General features: G+C 44.7%; 1 protein-coding gene across 1 annotated transcript; it reads right to left on the reverse strand.

The window, feature by feature from the left end:
• Positions 1–12,140: 12,140 nt before the first annotated feature.
• c1h3orf38 (chromosome 1 C3orf38 homolog) lies at positions 12,141–14,042 on the reverse strand. Its single transcript, XM_057031146.1, has 4 exons — positions 13,867–14,042; positions 13,430–13,605; positions 13,144–13,361; positions 12,141–12,843 (listed from the first exon to the last, which is right to left on the reverse strand). The coding sequence occupies exons 1-4, from the start codon at positions 13,991–13,993 to the stop codon at positions 12,480–12,482; spliced, it is 885 nt and encodes a 294-aa protein (XP_056887126.1). The 5' UTR covers positions 13,994–14,042; the 3' UTR covers positions 12,141–12,479.
• Between the last annotated feature and the right edge of the window lie 26 nt (positions 14,043–14,068).

Genomic DNA, 14,068 nt, shown 5'->3' on the forward strand with positions numbered 1-14,068 from the left:
GCGTTTCCACCAAACAAACCACATGTTCCCTCAAACAGACCTCTGCTTTGAGCTGAATCCACGGAGCTGCTTTGAGGCCTAAAAGTTGGAGTCCTACAGAGACGCCAGGGAAATTGATGGCCGCGCGGCCCTCCGTCTTCCTCGTCGCCTTCAAAGGAAGATGCAAAATGGCAACAGAAGACATTTAATGAAGCATGAATGATTAAAGAACCCCGTAGGGAGCCGTTGTCAAACTGCAGGCACTCCACCTTTTTTCTTCTACTTGTGTCATCCTCTGTTCATTTTCAGCTGAGGGCAGCAGACGGAGAAACGGAGGGGAGGTGTTGCACCTCGGGGGAGCATAAACATGAAGGAGACTAGACAAATGAAAAAACCCCTAAAACAGTGTCACCATGGCGGTACTGTAAAATGCTTCAGAGGAGAATCCAGTGAGACATATTTAAAAGGCAGGTGACCTTCTCTAATATGGACAAAGCATAAAATCATAAAATCTTCCCATCTTAATACAGGCCGTTAGACCCCTTCATTAAACCCCTGCACACACTCTCACACCATTAACCTGGCAGAGACGTACGGCTGCAGTGACTCAGCTCGGCGCTTCATTTCCATCCGGTGCCTCCACCCCTCCGTCTCCTCGTCCTCCCTTTTGATCAGTAAACACGTTTACCTCAGTGGCGGCGGGCCGCTGCCTCTTCCCCAGCTCTTCTCCGCCAGCGACGCCTTCACGACGCCCAGCCTGGAGGAGAATTACATCAGCTCTCAAGTGGCGTTTTCCTGTCAGTTAAACTCTGACTGTGTCCCCGGCGCTTGTAAATAATCCCTAAGTGCTCCTTGTTTGACCTCACATCGATTCTTCGGAGGTAAATCTCACGGCAACGTGAGCGAAAAGTGAAACGGCTCTAATGAAGGCGTGAAAACGGCGGGTTGGAGTCTGTCAACAAATCAGACATTAGGAAAACAGTAAATTACTGGAACCTGATTCGTAAACAGTGTTTACGGGAGTTATCATCCCCGGTGAGATTTCCCACTTTCAGATGGTGTAGATCAAACTGCTGCTGTGTGCAAATAGCAGATTCTGGTGCCGTAACTTAAAGCCTGGATTGCTTAACACAGACTATATTTTCAGTCTGTTTCTGTGCCAGATCTTCAGCTCTCTTAACGTTTTGCCACATGCACTCGCAACAGACGCACAGCCTCGCACTGCCAATCCTGTTAATCAGCTCCTTCGGGACTTCACTTGTTAGAGTCGAGGCCACACAGAAAAAAAAAATCTCCATTCTGTGGCACCTATTTGCTAACATATTGCAGAAATTGCAACGTCTGTTCTGGGGGGTTGTTTGTTCCACCTCATAGATGACGACGACAGTGCATCACATTTAAGTCGGACGGATTTGCATGGATTTTCGCCTCGACGATCGCTCAATTTTGTGTTTTTTTGTGACGTCCCTTGGTAACAGTGTCCAAGAATGTACAGGAAACTGCAAGTGACTAGTCTGCTTGTCCATTCTGGACATTCCCACACCCATAGACAAACACAAAAAGTTTAATTGAGACTGGTGGCGGTTGCTAAAGGCCTTAACAATACCAAAAACACAACCCAGGAAGTGCCTGTGCTATATAAAGAGTGATCAGAATGTGTTGTTTGCAGACCAGATGGTTGTAATTCTGCCAGCGCTAACTGGCGGCGAGTGATTATGTGTGATGATAAGTTCCATCTCGGCTGAAAGCCTATCATTTGGGCTTTAATTAAAGCAGTAGCCGTGGTGGGTGTCACTGTCTGCCACAGATTTCCCTTTAACCCAGGGGGACTGTGTGTGTGTGTGTGTGTGGGGGGGGGGGGGGGTAACACTTGCTCTCTTTCTGTCAAAGCCACGTGGAGCATATGTGTGCCGCATGAATCTCTTGTCATAAAAACACACGGATTTTAAAGACATTTATGTCCAAAGGTCCAGAGGACACGAGGGCGTCCACTAGTGTCATCAGCAGTTAGTGCTGAGGCGGCCAAACGTCCTCCACAGAATGGACCCACTCCATTTGGGACCCACTAGAACCGCACACGGTCCTGCAGCTACTGTGGGTGATTCTGTGCCGGTCCTGCTCAAAGTTTCTTCCTGTTCAAAAGGAGGTTTTTTCCTGCCACTGTCGCTTCTTCAAGGGGCCAAGCTGGAGTGTAGGAGACGCAGCGTCAGTCAAGTTGAATTAAATGTTGGATATTTGCTCCAACCTCGGCACATACAGATGCAAAGAGACAACTGATGATGCGGGATTTACTCAGAGATGTTTCCAGGGGAACTCTGACGTCTGGATCACCCTCCTGACACACGTTACCCAGATAACATGTCTAGTTTTACTCTGTTCTCACACTTGTTCCCCTGTTTGTAAATGTGCTTCCTTGCATGCCTGGTTGTTTATTCCAATATTCCCAAGATTGCCGACACTGGGGATTCAGTGACTGGCCTAGTTTTTTGGCAACATAAATGGATTAATAAACCCTGCGGGGAAATAGTGTTTACAGAATCAATGTCAATTTTACTGTTTTCCTTCAAAACTAGTGATTTACTTTTTTTCTTTAATTCCCTCAAGTAAAATGATACATATGTTTTGACAAAGCCAAAGCCTGTCTTATAAGCCTGTTAGTGTAATCATTTAAATTAGTTGTCCAAATAGTCCTTATTGGAGATTTATTGCCAATTCTCTGAAGATAAAACTTACACAATGAAATAATCCAATAATGGCCAGTTTGATTCTTATCATATTTCTGTTCGTGGTGCTTGAATTAAATGGATTTCAGCAAATAAACACAATAGTGAGAACAGTTGAACTTTGGGGATGTTTGACATCCACATTTATCCAACAGTGGAAAAATCAATATTTCTGGTCACCACAGTCCGTCATATGATATTAGTCTCCCACCTTTTTATCAAATAACCTGAGAGAAAGTTCCGAAAACTCTTGAAAGTTTAATGCAAAGGACGCAGGTCAGGGTGTATTTTTCCAGTGACGTCTTTATTTATTTAACTTTCCTCTGATATGGGGACGACAGTATAATTCAAGATCTCCAAATCATCTCAACCGCGCTGGAGGAGAGCGTGATAACAAAAGCCTGTCACTTCCCAAGCTCTCTTTCCCCGACTTAGCAGAATCTTGAAAGTGCTTTAGGGGAAGCCTGTCATTTCATTCTGACCTTCTTTGTGTCTCCACCCTTTTCTCTGCAACCTATTGTCTTCTAAAAGGCGTTTTGGAACCTGGTGAGTGTAGCAGCGCTCTTATTAAATGAACATCAGGTTAGATTGAACAGCATCAATACAGCTAAACTACAGACACACTGTAATATACCAGCTGCGGTCCTTGAGAGGCTGGCTATCAACTGCTGCTGGAGCTGATTTACATGCTCCTTTTCATCCCGATGTCTCACGATTTATGGGGACAGGAAGGACAGTTGACTTTAGGACAAAGTAGTGTTGTATCTTCTATTTCTCGAATCAGCCTTTTAGAGCTTTCGCTCTCTGAATTGCTAATATTTATTCTCATTTCTGTGATATCTGCATTGTTTCAAGGAATCCCTGAGCAGTAGGTTTAAAAGTCCATTTTGATTTTAAATGATGTGTCTATGTCGAGCAGAGGCTGGTGGTAGTTATAAAGGTTTGCATCAGCTTATATTACAGTCATGAGTTATGACGTAAGGCTCTGCAGAGGGCTGATGGCGCTCACCCTGTCCTGCACAATGGCCACTAGTGAAAAGTTATAGTGCCCGGATTTGTTGCCATATTTGCTTATCAGCCAACACAATGGATGTTTGTGGCATCATCGGTTAAACTCTGGATGAATTAAAACTTTGTGTTATTGATCGTGCTGTAAGTCAGACATCAAGCATCAGAGGCTACAGTGAGATCACGATTTAAGCACTTAAGCATTATGCTTTTTAATAAGAATTAGAGACTAATTAGATCAAAATCTAATGGCTACTTCTGCCAATCAGCCACCACCCTGCCGTGTTTTGTTATAATACAATTACATGTTGAAGGATGTCGTCTGCCTTGTGGAGGATCGATGCATATTTCCAATTTGATCTGGACCTCCACATCCCTCTTCCAACCCCTTAAAACGTGAAGGATGTCACTGTGTTCCACAGCTCGTCGAGATTTATGGGGTCATCGCCGTAAAAAAGTTCCTCTTGGTGTAAGCGAAGAACAGGATCCCTGAGAGTTCAGTTACAGTAAGTGATAACATGAAGTTAACCCGATCCCTTAGCGTAACAAAGTTTGACTGATGGATGTCATCTTGGGCACTTTGGGTGTGTTAAGTCCAACGGAGCGAGCTATCCAAACACTTGAAACTGCTTGAATAAATGCTGTCCGGCACAGTGCCTACTTAGAGAAAATGAAGAAGGATGACCCGGCTCTGAAAAACATTCCACGGTCGGAGGTCACGTATGTCCTCGCACGAGGCCTCGAACCCAAACCAAGATGTGGTGATTCAACACAAACATGGTCCTGTGTGAGAGGAGAGCGTTTATGTTTGACGAGTGTGAATCATATTAATACATAACACTGTCAGGCATTCTCTCTTTATTAGCCAGTGGGGCTCTGTAGTTTCCTGTAAGGGACCACTCAGTTCTGCCCCCCCCAACAACGTCTTTATTTATCTCCCTCTTCTCCTTCTGTCACTTTCTATACCTTCCTCAGTAAACACAGCATATAAGCAATTACTGTCAGAGGCCTGATGATATGAAGCCAGGAAGTGTTGCACTGTGTACGACTCCGCTCTCTAAATGGCCACGATATTGCTGCCATTTCCCGGCTTTTAGCAAAATGCCTCATATTTACAGCACCCTTCCAACTCCCTCTGACTAAATATTGTTCCATTCAGCAGGACGTTACAGTTGCAAACCATCATTGCACGTTCCAGAAACTTGCTGCAGAGGACAAATAGTGCAGTCAAGACGGCACAGTCGGGGCATTTTTCACAGACGTCCTGGTTTCTCTTATGCGACACTCTGTGGTTTTTGAACAACGTTGTTTCCTTTCCAACAAAGAAGACATGCAAAGTGTTTACCAGCAGCCTAAGCCTCATACTTTGCACACGTCCACACGCAAAAGATAAAGTGGTCTCCGTGTTACGTTTCTACTGGGGTTTTATCATCCTATGAAACGGTCGGTTTGGTCTCCAAAGTGTTCGTCAGCACAGTTAGAAGTGCTTACGTCAGCTGACAGCAGTCCCACACCGCTCGCACACCCACGCGTGCACGTCGTACAAATCAAACGCTCCCTCCTGTGTCTGTTCATCATTATAAACACCTCTCTGTCACAGGAAAGGGGAGCACATCATGGGTGGTTCAGGGGCCTGAGTTATGAACCGTCCTGTGAATCCAGAGTAGCTTGTTGGATATTCACGAGAAAGACAAGGATATAAAATAAAGGCTGTTTTGCTGACACATCTGTGGCGGGTTACTGCGCTGCCAACTGGCAGCTATGACAATGATGACATATTGACAGAGACTCCTCAGGGACCCTTGCAGCACCACTGCTTTGCAGGCTTCGGGGAGGGGCAGGAGAGTTCTCCTTTGGAGCTTCGTCGGGGGAAATCTAGTCGGGGCGGATGACGCTTGTGGGCCTCTTGGATGAGAATGGATGAGGATATTTGGCTGTCAGCAGTAAGAGGCCTATCTGGCTCTGTCAGAAAGGCACATGGGAGACAGAAGACAATAGGGGTCTGGTCACAATAGGCAAATGTAGTCTTTTTCACATGCATTCCTTTAAAAGAGGGTGGAATTAATGGAGCCTTTCAATGCGATTGTGGGAGGTTTTGTTTTTTAGCTTTCAAATCTGCACCTAGTTAACATGACCGTGTAGAGGTTTTGATGTGCGATGACATCTATCATCACTGAAATAAGCGGTCTGGGAATTCCTCTGTCGTTCCTGCAGTCTGTCAATGACAAGCTCGGAATTCAAAGTCTAGTTTCTTAACAATGGCAGGAGGAAAACCAAAAAATCGGATGCATCTGCTTCTACGATTACCTCGTGTTCTTCTTCTTTTTCTTCATGGGATTTCATGTCAGCGCCAGTCACGTCTTGTTGATTCTTTGGTCAGAAGTGACCCTTGTTCATTGTGGTAAGTTGACCCTGACCAAGCTAAATATAGGTTAGAGTAGGGATAAATGATCCTAACGTATTATCTTGACAAAGGTGAAGACTGACATTCGAGTCATGAAGCCCTTTTTATGAATGAAATGTAAAGAATATGAACAATCTATACTTTTGGTCGGATCTTTAGGGGCTTTTTTAATGCTGCTCCAGTGTCTTAAGAACTCAGGTTGTGTTTTCAGTGCAGGTTTGAGTCAGGGGAGCCACTTTAGATGATTGGTAAGAACATATAAGAGGCATTCATTGATTTCACTGTCTTTTTCTGCCAGGCTTTGTTGTTCAGAGGCTTCAGGCGAGCAGCCTGGATTTCCACAACAAACAAATCATGGGAGCAAGTTAGCGATCCACAGCTGGTCCACAGGGTGATTTATCAATCGATATGACCTTCTGCAAGAACATTTTTCCCCTTGCTTTTGCCTTCATCGAGTATCTGCAGTGGCCTGTGCGGCCCACTGGGTAATCTGAGCTTTTAGCACCCACAGATGGGGGCAATCTGCAGTTCATATCCGGGTGTCCTGCAGTGGGTTAAAACGATGAGATTTTGTGGCCTGCATGCAGGATTCTGCAAGGCCACCATACGTGTTCCACTCAGTGGCATAACTGTGAAGTGTGTAGTCGCTCCCTGGCAGGCTGTTAAATTCGGCCCAAGAAAATCACAGGAAATAGGTGCGAGACCAAAAAAATTTAATAAACGTCAACAGACATCCTGGGAGTTTGACTGTGGAATGTTTTAATTTTCCCCTGAACGAGGAATGTTTTGCTAATTGGGTTGTGCGGGCTTGGCGAGGAAGTTGTCAAGCTTCAGGGATTTTTATTTGCGTGGCCGTCAAAATTGCAGCCGAGGGCGCTGACCTTCGGGTGGCGACGCCCCCATGAGGCCCTTTAAGGCACAGCTGGCTGATGAGTCAGTCCAGAAGCCCCCACATTGGAAGAGAGACCCTGGGTCTGAGGTGATAGGGTGACAGAAGGCTCCAGGCCACACAGCTTGGTATTATTGAAGGGTTCTACCATTCCCTGTAGTCGATGAACTAAGTGGCCGATGAGGAGAGGTAGCAGCCACGCTTTTGTTGAAGGAGCTATAGATTCACACTAAGCGGACCTCCGTAAACTATTCCAAGTTTGTTCATTAAGACAGCTTTAATATCAGCCAGTCTCATCGTGTTTTCCAATAAGCCACTGATTAGTCTCTGATGATGGCGCTTTGCGCTTGAGCTCGGAAGATTAATGAGGCAGGCCGGTAAAGTGGTCCGACATTGTTTTTTTCCAGGCAATTCCGCGCAAAGCCTGTAGCTCTGCCGTAATTACGAGGCCACCCTGCCCGTCCAGATGTTGGGGTTGACCAGATGCGGTCCACCTGCTGGGAGGAGGACACTGAGTTATGACCAGAAGATCAGAACAAACTGATTATTTGTTTTATTTTTTCCCAGCTCACAGAGAGCAGACACAGATCACGGCTGCCGATGACAAACAAATGGCCGGGGATGGGGGTGCAATCTGCTAATATGATTGCAGGAAACAGGTGACATGCAGCTAATGAGCGCGAGCACGTGCACATGTACATGCCTCTCTTGACCTTTGACTCTTAGATATGTTGCGTAATGGTTCTATGATGTGGTTTATATTGACAAAATATGTGATGGTTATGTATCTGCTCCAGCCAGATGATATACGACCGGCCTTGTTTTTTAAATAATTCATAGATGTCCAAGACATATTTGTTGCTATGCCTGGAACAGTGGAATGGCTCCACTTGTGGTGCCAAAAATAAAACAGCAAAAGTCAATATGGCTGCTTAAATGACAACTTGGGTGATGGCTGACAGTACAGGCGGAGGGAAATTTGGCAAGCTACGTAAAAACGTCACCTAAAGTGTCCTTCAAAATAAACGCACATTCATCCAAATCCAAATTTAGTTTTTTCGCCGCCACCCCCCCCCAGCATCATTTTAAACTAGTGCCGCGGCGCTACGTGGGTGTTTAAATGGGAAGAACTGACTTGGATGAAGAAATCACGTTAATGAATGCTGACTATTTCACACCGTAAAACAAATGCAAGGTTGTGCTCATACTAATATGCATTCATGCCTGTCCAAGTATGCATGTGGGAATGAGTCTGTGTAATTGTGTGTGTGCCTGTATATATAAAAAAAAGGAGCAGCTACTGTGGCGGTGGCTTCCTGGGGAATTGAAATTAATGAGTATAATCAGAAGCAAACAGCGAGCCAGGCATGGGCAATTAATACAAGCAAGGCGAGCGGAGCCGCCGGTTCGCTCGGCCGGGCTCGAGCTGGAGAGATGGAGGATTAAGATGCGACCGCAGACAAACTCAACACAGCTTTCCTGCATACAGCAGATGTCCATGGAGGGAAGGCGCTGCATGGGAGCTTGGCATGGGCACGCATCCACCCGCCAACTGGCCACTCGGTCGGCCCGGCCCAATACGAGCTGACAACCTCCTGGCAGCATTCTGATAACGCCATCTTCTCTGTTTAGTTGGAGTGCCAGGGGAGAGGGCCTCACTGGGGCCCCTATGCAGCATTCGAAATGGACTCCAAGTTTCACAGTGGTGCCTCTATGCGTGAGACACAGAGGCGCATTAACGAGATAATCAGAGAGAAAGGGGAGGAAGGGCATTGCGTGCAAGCTAAACTCAAGTACATCTCAATGTTGGGGACATTTGTTGTGTCTGTGTCCCCTCCATGTTTTTGTTTTTTTTCCGATTGAAACATCCCCGGCTCCCCCAAACATATGTGTCTGCTTCAGTGTAAATAAAAAACACCGGGCCCAGCTGCCTTCAGACAGAGTTCTGCTTGTCGTTTCCGTTAATTGACGCTAAGCTCGGTCGTCGCCACCCAGGAGCTCTTCGCTCGGCCCTCTGTTTGCCGCCGCGGATGGTGTCGGCTTCCCCGGCAGTTTCGCATTTCCTCTGTTTACGTGAGATAATGACGCACGTGTAAGGATACACCGGCCGGCCAACAGAAAAGGGGGCCGCTACGAACTGTGGCAGCCCAGACCAATTTACCCTGAAACGGAACAAGGGAGTCGACTCGGGCGAGGAATGCAACGGAGAGAGAGGCTATAGGCAATATGAGAGATGAGTGGAAAATAGAGGGCTCCAGCAGGCAAACAAGGGCTTAAAGGTCAAAAGGTCAAACAAACACAAGACTAAATGTAACTTTTGTCTATAGTTGCCACAATGATGGATTCAAAACACGATCGCTACTCTGTGAGCCACACTCAACTTTTCCAAAAAGGGACAACTCAAGCCATCGGTACCGTGTATTGAAATATAGCAGAGACAATTAAAATCCTACTAAATGGGGGGGCAAGCAAGAGACCACGGAGGCCTGTCAGCTCCTCGACGTAAACAGAGTTCAGAAATGCAAATCCCCCCCCCCCCCATGTGAAAAGATAAAGGATAAGGTTACACACTTGTGGATTGCGGCTTTAGCGCCGATGCCAACTGTTGTTGACCTCGGTCCCTCCTCCGCGAGTCCTGCGGTTGTTACTGTGGAGCGTCAGCGTGCGCCGGGTAATGAAACGCTGCTGGGCTGGAGGGCGAGTCCAAGAAAATGAAGAAGAAAGAAAAATGAAAGGACAACGCAACTCTGTCAAACTGTGACTGAACTCTCCTCCAAGACGTTTTGTCAGCAGGACAAATATCATAGCTCATTGATTGATTTCTTTCACAATTTCATAAATCCTGCTCTTTATTGTCGGGGGAGCGTCTGCGGCTGTGGCGAATATTGCATTAAAGGCGCGAGTGACACCTTCATGGGTGCAGATAAATTACCGACGCCACAATAACTTGTGAAATAATGCTGGTGTCTGTGAAAGGCAACAGTTTAACGTGTCTCTCTGTTAGAACTCCATTACTTTAATGGACATTCCTAACTGGAGGAATTTACAGTTTTCCTCCTGACTGTGGCCACATTGTCTGCTAACATCAGCTCACCCTCACTGCTCTCAGGAATTGATCAACCTCCTCACCTAATAGTGTTAAAAGGATTTTCCCTCCTCCCACTTTCTTCTTGGCCAGCTATCAGGCCCGTTCTGCTTTCTGTGGTGGAGCACGGATGCCCTCTTCTGGCCTCACCTTGTCACACGGTCCTCGTCATTGACAGTCGAGTCAATTACCGCATTGATTTTTGTGTAAATAAATGACAATCGCGTTATTAATGAGCAACGAAACACTGGCCTCCCCAGACACGACTTTGTGAATGACTGCTGAGTGCTTTGAAAGTACTTTTTCTGACTGCTCATGATGTAATTGTTGATATTTAATGAGGGATTGAAGAGAATACCACTTGGGGTGGGGGTGGGGGCTGTCTCCTTGGTTCATGATTGAAGTTTTAACATATTTCTTTCTGAAAAACATATTTTCCTATTAGAGAAGGGTGGGGGAGATTAAAAAGGGCAACCCACTGAGTCAAAAGCACCAGCAGACGCCGCTGCAGCGGTAACCTCGACGCGTGTGCGTCACAGCCGTGTGCCCGTGGCCAAACCACTTACTGAAACGCGCCGGAGCCAAGTGCCATAAAGACAGAAGGCGAAGCGGCTTGTTATTATTCTTTCTGAGAGGTGAGCAGACTGAGATCAATGGCTACAGCGGTTCCCCTCCCCGCCACATCTATGGCCCAGTAAAGCACAAAAGGCTACACAGCACCGGGCCGCAGTCACACATTTGAACAGTTCCAGGGGCCTTTGAACACAGCTGCCAAGAATAATTTCCCACATGCAAAATTCCCCACAAAGCCACAAAGTCATGCAAACTTCAGACCGCGTCTGCCCAGAGCATCAGTGGAAAAACAGACCTTTTGTCAATAAAGTTTTCTATTTCTTTACTAATTAATTACTCTAGAATATAGGGAAATTTTCCCCAAAATATACAGCTTTCAGAAAGATGAGAGTAACAGTTTGTATTAAATGTAGTTTTTTTCCAAATGTAACACGCATTTTTGTTTAGAATTAATGCTTACAGCATTTAGATCAAATTTAAATTTTAAAATATGTCTCAAGACAAATAGGATTTGACTTGAAACAACAGCATTTGCCAACAAAAATACATAAACTGTATTTAACATACATGTCTTTAGCTGAGAAGCAACAAAGGCGAGACAGAGCAGCTACTTAACTGCAGTAATAGAGCAGTGGTATGAAATATATATTACTATAAAGTGAAATGAAGGCTTAAAGTGGGAGAAAATTGAGACGCATTATTACTTCAAATTGTAGTTGCAAAGTCTCTATAACAGGATAAATCCTGCCTTTTTTAAAGGCCGCTGGAGTCTGTCAAGAGTGTCTCTTTTCAGATATTTCCCCTCGCCATTCCAATCTGCTGATATTTCTCTTGGACGGCGAATTAAGAGTGAATCATTTCGAGCCATGTGAAGAAGTGCTGGAGCCATTACACATCATGTGCAATTCAAGCCAGTCAAAGAAAATAGATGTCAGTTATAATTGAGTTTTGCTGAATGACCATATCAAGCAGATTTTGCTCAATTTCATATGAGCCGCCCGGCCACCCAGAGGCATAATTCTAGTGTGGTGAGGGAGTTATTCAGCCTGTAATAACACCTGTTTAAGGCAGTGGAAACTGTCAGATTTATGGATTTCAAATACTGACACAAACCAAATTATGCACTATTGCTCCAAAATATATCAAATTTAAATTGCCAGAACATACACATGCTTTTCTTCTGCTGGCATACAGAGATTGCCTTCTATCCACAAAAAATGAGCAAAACATTACCGGTACTCTCTGGAAAATTTTGAGCATCTATAAAGGGAAGAAGAAGTATGAGGACTTTTTGAGACATAAGAGAAAGATCATGTTGCATGTTGAATGCTGCGCTTGTAAAGTTACTGGGAGATTTGAGGCTGTGCCTTTTTGGTATGGACAGAATAATCAGCCTATTTTTCACTAGACTGATCCACCATCCAAGGCAGTATTTCCATGGCACAAAGAGCACAGCTACTTGATGATGTAGGCTGTAAATGGGTCTATGGAGCACAACTGTACATGTTTTATTATAACCTTTACATGTCTGATATTATACATATTCACAATAAAACATAAACATCTTTTCAAAAGGCTACTGTATAAAATAGACTGGGGGAAAATGTGCTTTTACATCCAAAACAAAGTTACCCAACAGAAAAGCTTTTTTTTACCGATAGAAGATTTTTTTCAGTCTGTATTGAGTTTCGACATTATGTTAAACTTGCAGGTCTGTGCACACACTTGGCCAGGTCTTATCTGAAAACAAGCACTGATTGGGTTAGACAAAGAAGAGTATCCTCAGACGGACTTTGATAGAGCAAACAAAGGCTGGATTCAGCTGCAGAGGAGCTGTAATTCTGCAGAGTTGGAGCTTAGCGAGGGTGCTGCCACAACCTTTTCCTCCAAAGCATCCTGTCCTTTGATCTTCAGGTTGACAAACTTGATCTTCCATCTATTGTTCTCCAGAGGGGAACTGATGAGCCCAAATATTTGTTCAAAGATGCCCAGACACACTCCATCTCTGTGGATGGTCCCAGCTACAGCCACCAGTACTAGACCATGAGGGGAGGCCAGGACATTGAGGCCATTGGGCTCCAGATTGGGACTCAGGACCAAGCGTTCTTCCTTCGTTAGAGCAAGCAGACGCAGGTTAACCAGTTCAGAACCAAGGAACTTCTCCCTCTGTTTGCTGCCAGCACTGAGGAAGAGATACAATACTACTATCATCAGTTTAGCTATTTTATTGACTCTTCCAAGTAACTCCTCCTACAACAAGAGTCAAGTTCCACTTTCATTTTCTTAGATAATTGTATCTCTTAGGAAATGTATTTCAGTGGTATCACAATATATATGTATAATAGAAAGGAGACAGTAAATGATCTCCATGTGATTCATTTCAGCACTCTCATTTTAGTGTCTAATTTTCTGGAATGAATTCTTTGCATTGGATTTTTCCATATTGTGCCAATTTAAAACAGGTGTTTACTGCAACACTTACCAGGAAACTAGATGTAGTTTCACATCAGGCCAGAAGTGTTGTGGTCCCCAATCTTGTGGCTGCTGGCCTAGTGAGGGGTTCTGACTGTTTAAGAGCTGGAAGAACCACTGGCAGAACTGCTTCCCAAGAGCCTGTGGGTTGAAGTCCTCAGATGTTTCTGTGACTGTGCTCTGATGACTCTCATTTGGCTCTTGTGGTAATCTTTTAGTAATGTCGGTCTAAAAGAAACAAAATGTTGTCATACAGAAAGACATGCACTGCACCGATCTGTCCGTATCATACTTACTTCCCCAGAAGACCAAAGCTCCAGTGTTCTCTTCACCAGCTGGTGTTTCTCGCTGTTAGGGGACATCGCCACCCCCTCTTTAACTAAATACTTGAATATGAGATCCCGGTGAACCTTCTTCCTTCTTAAGAACTCCTCGGCATTTTTAGTAAAGGATAGAATTGTGTCCGTAGCCTCTGGTCAAAAGAGATAGTTAATGTTTTTACTAGATCTCACAAAAACGCAAAACATAACAACAAATTTAACAGCTCGTAGCGTATGTATGTTTTTTTTAAAAAGTTAGTTCCACCAGGCCATAACCCGTGAAGTCGTACGAAGATCTTTCTTTACGAAGTGTTTCCATATTGTTCGTTTTGTCTAACAAATAAAAGCTAACGTAGCCAACGCTAATATTGTCCTAGCTTGCATTCAGTATCAGTCAAATATTAAAAACATACCTGTAAAACTTTCAACCACTATGAGTTTATTCGTAATCGTGTCACAAAGAGAAAGTATGCTGCTTGTTGTCATTAAATTCAATATATCTTTACAGCCAGCTCGCTCTGATTCTGAAAGTCCTGACATCTTGAAATGTTTACAACAGTTATATGGTCATGTCCTTCTAAAAACCGGTCCGTACAGCAACAAATATCGGGTCAC

Source organism: Takifugu flavidus, chromosome 1, assembly GCF_003711565.1.
Source record: "Takifugu flavidus isolate HTHZ2018 chromosome 1, ASM371156v2, whole genome shotgun sequence".
Lineage (NCBI taxonomy): Eukaryota > Metazoa > Chordata > Actinopteri > Tetraodontiformes > Tetraodontidae > Takifugu > Takifugu flavidus.